This window comes from Suillus discolor (assembly GCF_016758755.1).
Source record: "Suillus discolor strain FC423 chromosome Unknown F5147scaffold_72, whole genome shotgun sequence".
NCBI lineage: Eukaryota > Fungi > Basidiomycota > Agaricomycetes > Boletales > Suillaceae > Suillus > Suillus discolor.
Window position 1 is genome coordinate 3,389 of NW_024541319.1, and position 8,614 is coordinate 12,002.

General features: G+C 49.2%; 1 protein-coding gene across 1 annotated transcript; it reads right to left on the reverse strand.

Moving 5' to 3' along the window:
• Window positions 1-6,577: 6,577 nt before the first annotated feature.
• F5147DRAFT_778495 (cytoplasmic protein) lies at window positions 6,578-8,305 on the reverse strand (the record flags this gene model as incomplete). Its single annotated transcript, XM_041442142.1, has 3 exons — window positions 6,578-7,224; window positions 7,329-7,447; window positions 7,503-8,305. The coding sequence occupies 3 exons, from the start codon at window positions 8,303-8,305 to the stop codon at window positions 6,578-6,580; spliced, it is 1,569 nt and encodes a 522-aa protein (XP_041287995.1).
• Between the last annotated feature and the right edge of the window lie 309 nt (window positions 8,306-8,614).

The following is an 8,614-nucleotide window of genomic DNA, read 5'->3' on the forward strand; positions in this document are numbered from 1 at the left end:
CGCCGAACAGATCGAAAACCACCAAACGCCAACACTGGATTGAGTGGCTGGAAAATATAGAAGGTAATGATATATGGACCCGCTAACAAATATGTTTCCTCAGAATCCTCCGACGGCGGGAAAACCAGGATCCCTACCCTCACCACACGAAGACCTGACGGCACCCCCTCGAAGCTTCCACCAACCAGGAAAAGAGCACCGTACTAGCTGAGTCATTCTTTCCGCCACCCCCAGTTGACAATTTGATCCCCCCAGACGTTATCTACCCTGACCCGGTATCTCCACACATCCCGTTCTCCCAACATGAAGTCACTCGCGCCATCAGCAAGTTAAATGGTTACAAGGCACCCGGACCGGACAATATATGTAACTATAGTATATAAACGTTGTACTAACACTCTAGCACCATACCTAACACACCTCTTCAACGCGGCCTTCACGTACCGAACGTTCTACGAACCGTGGAAGCGCTTCACCACAGTAGTACTCCGGAAGCCGGGAAAAACCCAATTATTCAATCCCCAAAGCGTTTCGCCCTATCGCCTTACTGAATACCTTAGGGAAACTTCTCACCGCAGTAGTAGCTGAGCGTCTAACCTTCACGCTGGGGAACGTCACCATCTACTCCCGCACACCCATTTCGGCGGCAAGACCAGGACGCTCAACAACGGACTCTCTACATCTACTCGAAGAAACTGGTCAAAAACACCTGGAGATCGCATAAGGTAGTATCTGCCCTATTCCTAGATATCGAGGGAGCGTTTCCCAACGCGGTCACCAGTAGACTAATCCACAATATGCGTATGCGACGCATACCAAGAGAAGTAGTTGAATTCACGGAACGCTTACTAACTCAATGACAGACTCAGTTACGATTTGACGGGTTCACTTCAGACTGGATCCCCATCAACAACGGCATAGGCCAGGGGGACCCTCTTTCTATGATACTCTATATTATCTACAGCTCTGACCTAGTTGAAGTAGCGAAGAAACGAAACGGCCGCGAAACGCTCAAAGAGCTCACTCTGGCATTTGTGGATGATACGGCATTTATTGCTATCGGTAACTCATTCGAAGACACCCATCAAACGTTAGCGGACATGCTCGAACGGCCAGGGGGAGGATATGACTGGTCCCGTACTCACAACTCTAAGTTCGAAACTAATAAATTTGCTTTAATAGATTTTTTGATGAATCGTCAGCGAGCACGTCCCGACCTACACATCCGAGGCATAACCATTCATCCGACTCCCACCCACAGATTCCTTGGGGTAATCATAGACCAAGAGTTACGTTGGAACGCACAGGTCGACCATGCGGTAGCCAAGGGGACAACCTACGTATTTCAGCTACGCAGGTTATCCTCAACAGCCAAAGGCCTCCCCCTACGACTCATGCGCCAACTCTACATGGCAGTCGCCATACCCAAGATGCTCTACGCGGCGGACCTATGGTTCACACCAACGTTATCGCGATGGCACGGATCAACTGCAACGCGGATCAATCAAGGTAGCAAGAAAACTCTCTCGCGTTCAACGTATTGCGGCAATCGCAATAACCGGAGCTTTACGGACTACAGCCACTGATGTATTAGAAGCACATGCTAACTTACTCCCTATATCCCTTCTCCTACAGAACATATGCCACAGAGCAATCGTACGTATAGCCACTCACCCCAACTCCCATCCTCTGTATATCCCAATCCGTCGAGCAGCCAAACGTTACGTGCAATCGCACCGCTCATCGCTTCACCGCCTCACACGCCAATTCCGCATTGACCCGCAAGAAATTGAGACCCTAATCCCCGATCGCAAATCCCCAACCTCCTCCAACAAACACAAGGTACGGATCGCCTCCTCCAAAACTCAAGCAATAGAAGACCACGCAGCAAACAACGACGGTATCCAAGTATACACGGACGGGTCAGGACACGACGATAAGATAGGTGCAGCAGCCATTTTGTTCAGAGCTGGCCGTCGCCCACGCAAACTTTTATTTCATCTAGGTACCAAAGACGAACATACTGTGTTCGAAGCAGAAGCAGTTGGACTAACACTTGCAGCGGAACTCATAGCTACCGAAGAAACATCTCCTTCCCCATCTCAATCTTCGTGGACAACCAGGCGGTAATCCAATCCGGTGAGAACCTCTACTCGAAACCAGGCTCATATTTGATCGACCGCTTCTGTAACAGAATGAACCGCCTAGCGAAGACACACGAAGATTTCAACATCACCCTCCATTGGATACCGGGCCATGCGGACATTCATGGCAACGAGGAAGTAGACAAATGCGCAAAGAAGGCCGCAGAAGGACGCCGCAATAACAGCCCACAGGAATCCCCTCCCGGAATATCTAAGATACGGCACACTCCCGCTCAGCGTATCGGCACTTAAGGAAGCCCATCACAAAGCCACTCACGCCCGCTGGGTGAGACTCTGGAGCAAATCGCCCAGATATGAACGCATCAACCGTATCGACACCAAAATCCTGCAACGCGCTTTCATTAAGTTAACGACGACCTTCCCCAAACGACTCACCGGCCTGTACATAGCGTTACGCACACAACACATCCCCCTCCATAAGTACCTGCATCACATAGGAAAGGAACGCTCACCTCACTGCCCTCACTGCCCGGGAACCGACGAAACAGTCCCCCATCTCCTCCTAGACTGCCCCCAATATCGCCATGAACGTCACGCAATGATCACAGCCCTAGGCCGCGAAGCCACCTCTGTCGCGTTTCTCCTCTCAGACCCAGCTGCAACGTCGCACCTAGTGCGCTACATCAACACCACCGGAAGATTCAAAAATACGATAGGTGTGATCCCGTTACCTCGCGAGCCAACAGCCTGATACAGCACATATTTGTAGATCCAACCTGTAAACACTAATGCGCCTCTCACCATCATGTACTAACACCATGTACAACACCCTCAACTCACTCACCCACTCGCCTAACGGAATCAAGCATCCACAGCGGCACAAGACATACGGACCCAGAATAGTCAGATCAGCCCAAAGACTATCCAAAATCCCTATACAAATGCCCACCTGACTCCTGTACTAGATCGCCTCGAGCGACCGAGTACGTGTTTAGATTATGTCACGATAGTACATCAGCACGAAGAGCACCTATAAATCCCCCCACCAGAGTGGCGCGTCTAAAACGGCCGGCAGGAACGGCGGACTGGCAGGGGTACGCCCTATGTCAGGGCATTCGCGCACTCAGGGACGCAAATAGGGACACCGGGGGTCCCTTAGATTAGAAAGTAGTGTCCTACATAGAGTACAACTCTGCAAAGGACATAAATTGGATTCAAAAAAAAAAAAAAAAAAAAAAGATAAAGTCAAGCCACAGCTCAAGAGAATGTCCCACGAGGTTCTGGCCATAATGTCATGCTTGACCACTATCCCTGCGCTCCGCTCAGAGATGGCCGATAGCCGTGCATTGAGCCAAGGTCGTGATACCTAAGTCCGAAGGAAAAACAACACTGTCGGCGAAATTGACGCAGTCGTGACGAGTCAGTACTCGGTCAATATTTTCCGCGTCAATGTTGGCACGTTCCATGTGTATCACGCTGTGCCAAAATATTAGGATTTACTTCTGATCCGCGTGGCTCTCACAGCCAAATTTAAATAAAGGTGTTGCTTGACCACATCCCTGCAGAAACGACGATATCAAGGCTCCAAGAACGCTCAGTGGTGACTAATATTGGATCTTATGCCAATACTCGTCAATTTACCCTTTCTGTGGTCGCTGCAACATACTGTAACCCGCTGGCTTAATTTCACTTCCTCCAACTTGGTGCGTCTTGCGTCACTGTGTGCAAATTACCAAGAAGATGAATTTCATTATCAGAGTGTACATCAGCTTGGTATAAAACTTTCTCCGAGTATAGTCTCAGCACTAAACAGAACAAGTATAAAATCAAACCGGTTGGGTTTAAACGCCCCAGAGGCGAACACCTCCTGTTGCAGTGAGTAGCACTCTTACGCCGCACTATCATGGGTATTTCATTGAGCAATATATAATATCTTCTAAGGTTTTGTTATAGCAACGCTGCGCACAACGTACAATCAAACTTTCTGTCGGTGTAGTTTTCCTAGCGTGGTTCGTCGGTCGCATCACGGACTGAAGCATAGTCATACTAGATACCATGCATAAGCTCGTTCAAATCGCTTAAGGTCTATGCCATTACAAGCGCCGGGCTGCCGTTTCCATCAGGAACGTCATCACTACATAAATCAGCGAGAAAGAATCATTGCTCTTGCTTCCGGACGCGCTCGATGATTCGTACTTTACTTCTTGTTGCTATCCATCGCTCTGTCGTTCCGAATCCCACCGCATGCATGTACTAGCCACGTCATCTACCCTTGTCCGTGCCCGGAATGCTTGGATGAATTGCAGTCCACGTACATGCAGATCAAGTCAAGCCACAGCTCAAGAGAATGTCCCACGAGGTTCTAGCCATAGTGTCAGAAGGTTACTGCTGGATAGAAAGTCGCTGGCATCGATTGTATGAGTATATGGATTGCCGAGACTTGGCAGTGAAGCATAAGGAAACAGTGTGTCAAATAGGACAGCGCATGATGAGAGAATCATCATGATCGTGCTCTCTTTTGAAGGGTGCGGCTACTACGTGTGAGTCGTAAAAGCTGTAACTCAGTGCTCATCGATCATCATCCAAGTCAGGGAATCCATGTGTCCACTAAATCGCCGCGTATATTTCTCATGGTGGTATAACGAGCTCAAGCGGGAGAAGACCAAACCAAGGTGGCCTGTGATTGAGTTGGTTGAGAGAAGAAAAGAAGTCACCGGCAACGCCCGAAAAAGTGGCTAACGTTATATAGTAGCAATGGGTTCTCTCATCCCGCTGGTTCCAAGGTCGGTGCTTTCGCTACTATGCATGTTCATGTTGGGATGTCACATTTCTGAATATCCTCGCACAGTCTGCTGCATGCGATCCATCATACCGATGACGCTTTCGAGCTAGATTGTCTCCCCGATTGGCATTTTACGATTGTTGTTTATGTCCAGGTAATTTGGACTGTTCCTAGAGGCAACACCAGTGAATACTTGGGCTTGCGTGTTCACCCCGCTCTTGGATGATGATCGATGGTCTTCAAGTATATATTGGCTTTCATTCTGCAATCTGTGCTTTGGCGTCGCCTTGGGTTACTCGCAACGCAATTGTGATGGCCTTTCAGTGCCGCTGCGCATGTATGTTCTCCCTCCCTCCCCGTGTCAAAAATTTTGCATCATTTTCGTGCACCTTGACACAGTCTAGAGACAAACATCTCTTGTGTGGGTTGTACTGTCGCCCTGTTCCGAGTCTCGGATGCTATTTTCTGGCAGGTCTGGTGGTGGGGCCTCTGAGCACATGGGTGTACCGTCAATCCCCGTTATAATCATGTTTCGTGATACTGATCTCCACTAGAGAATTACGAACTTTGTGCTAATGTATCACGCGCGTTTTCGCTGCCGTCCGCTATGATGCACTCTTCCTGAACTCCTTGTTCGTGAACACGAAACAGATCTTGGACTTTGACTTGAGACTGGAAATGCCCCTTCCAGAGCGTGAGTATAGACCCAATTCCTAGATTATAGAATTTTCGGAGCGTAGACGTCCATTGACCTCCGAGTTACCTCACTCTCTCATGACACATCTTTCTAGATCCCACTTGCACGTTTCTTGGAACATGGGGCCTCTACTGGGCATACCACAAGACCTTTGCGCTGAATTTAAAGTTCTGTGTGTTATCCACCCACAGGTGTTTCAAAAGAGCATGCGCATCTCTTAACGCTTTTACACTCCCCTCGCTCTTGATCGATCATTATCCCGTATCAGCAGTTCGGCGCCTCCCAGTCCACACGCACATCCCATCCACCGAAACGCGATTCTGATTCTGTTTATGTACGTCCCCCTCCCCTTGTCAATTGGAATGGATTTTAACGATATATGCGCCGAATTTTCAGTACGAGTTAAACAGCGCTCCTCTCCCCTACTCCCTCGAGAGCCTCTGAAGTTGAAAGATCAACCTTTCAGCAGGGGCTACCATATTCACGCTCGCGAGTTTTTTTTTGGATTTGGTGTAAAGCGGCCAATCCACGACTTGACTCGACTCGCATGGGCATTACAACAAGCTTTATTAACATTTCGTCGTAAAGGAGTGTCTGGGAAGAACGAAATGTGTGAGTAGGATAATATCATGGGCAAGTGGGGAAGAATGAAAACGAGAATGAAAAGAAAGGTGATATAAGTGTAAGTGTGTAAAGTGATAAACCTATGAAATTGCGATAAAGGAATGAAACTGTGATGGACCTATAGAACTGCGTTGAGCCTATGTAAGAGTATGTATAACTTGTGATTTGAACCCATGCAAGCGCAATACCGTGCGATGTCAAAGCTACATGTACAACGCCATAGTAGGCTCCAGATATGGTGAACAACAACAAAATAAGATAATCTCCGGGTTCCGGCCACTCGAGGCAAAAAACAAAGGAAAGAAAAGGAAAAAAGAAGAAAGAAGGGTAGCGCATGCTTATACAAGCGCCATCAACTCAGACCCCATCTTAACGTTTCCGCTTCACACTGATAACGCCTTCCCCATCCACTATCATGGCCACCCCTCCCATCCCGCTCTCGATGCCCATCCCCTCTGCACTCCCGTTGCCGCTCCCGTTACCACTCCCACCCCTCACAAACACCCCCGCATCTAAATCTCCTTCGTCTGAATCTACGTCTATCAGATCCATCAACTCTTCGTCGAGATCTACATCGTCACGGGGTGGATGAGTTTGGGCGGTTGGGTAGGGGTGTGATTGACATTGTGGATTTGATTGTGTTTGTGATTGTGATTGAGGATGGATGACATGTCCCGCAGTCCGTATCCTAGCGCGCGGACCCCTCGCATCGCCCTCTACCTCCGTCTCAGCTCCATCTCTCACCATGGGAGGCGCCAGCTTATCCTTCTCCCCACCACCTCTATCGAGCTCGTCATCGTCATCTTCTTCAGGTGACGAAACAGCCTCGGCTTCAACCTCAAGTTCAGGTTCGATCTCAACTTCGACGTCTTCGTCGAGATCTGCGAATGTGCGACAGAGGGGACAGCTGAATGCGGAAGTGTGAGCGTCGAGGAGAGGGCGAATGCATTTGTAGTGGAATGCGTGACTGCAGGGGGCTATGAACAGGGCTTGGCGGATTGTTACTGCGAAGAGGCCTGTGCGTTATATTAGCGTGTGAGATAGCGTGCGGTGGTATGGGGAGATAAGGAAGGAGGGGGGAGGGAAGGAAGGAAGGAAGAGAGAGAGAGAATAGACGCACAGATACAACAATCGGGGATGTTAGTCTTTGGCATTCGTTTTTTGCCATGGGCGATTGCGCTTTGTGGTTGGTTGTGGGGGTCTGCGGAGAGGGAGCGGAGTTGTGAGAGGGCGTTTGTGCTAGAACACAGATTAACATCAACTGAGATACATGAATCGATAAGGAAAAACTCACTTGAAAGCATTAGGAGCAGCCTGCCACTCCCTCCCTACCTCGATCCTAATCTTTACAGACTTATAAATATCTTCGGTTCCTCCCTGGTAATCGACCCCCAGCTGAACGATATCCCCATCTTTAAGCTGATGGGGTTTACTCTCCGAGCCCGCGGGACTGAGGCGTAGATGATTGAGGAAGGTGCCTGAAGAAGACTTCGTATCTTTGATATAGAATTTGCCATTGTCAGCCCAGATCTCAGCATGGGCACGAGAGACGACTTTGCTCTTGAAGGCGAGTTTGTTCGTGTTCAGAGCATTTACTGCTGCGAGACCTATTCCTGAGCGATCTGTGAAGCGGCCGATGCGGAGGGGAATGTCGTTGTCCTTGAGGTCGCGGGTTATGGGTTCGAAGCGGAGTGTGCGGCGAGAGTCGAGGTGAGGAACTAGGCGGATACGGTGGGTTTGGTTATTGTTATTGGAGAACGTTGTTGCTCGGAGGAGAGGTTGTGGAGCGGGCATTATTGGTTGGTTGTTGACGGTGCCGGCTGACCGTCTGCGACGTAGAATGTTTGAGATTGGACCAAGGCTTGTGGTGTTATTTGAAGATGAATTTATTTGAGGTACAAAACTTCGTCGTCTTATTGCTGACGGGGTTGTTGGAGAGGGTGGGGAATCTGCTGGTGATGGTTGTTGCTGCGAAGTAGAAGTTCCTCTTGGGCGTCGAAGAAAGGATCCTAAAATGGTCACTGTGGACCGTTGCGGTGCAACAACAACTGGAGAATCATGATTTGAAACAAGACCACCACCAGCTGTCGGCGTCATTGTTATCGATGTCGTGGTCGCTCCTTCCATCTTGCTCGTCGTTGAAGATGACAGTTGTTGTCAACTTGTGTTGTCGTCGCAATTTGTCGCTCAATTATTTTCCTATGCCTGATGGAGGCGCTGCGAGCGGCGCCGTAGTTCAAGGCACTTGTCTATTTACGGTATCAATAAGGTCCGCTTCAACCGACGCGACTCGGAGTTCACTGCTTTTAGTTAACAACCATTCCTCACACCGTACTACTGTCAGCAGTACTGAGCTAGTGCTGTCGACCTAATCAGCATAGCTTCTTTGCCACACAGGAATCCCTT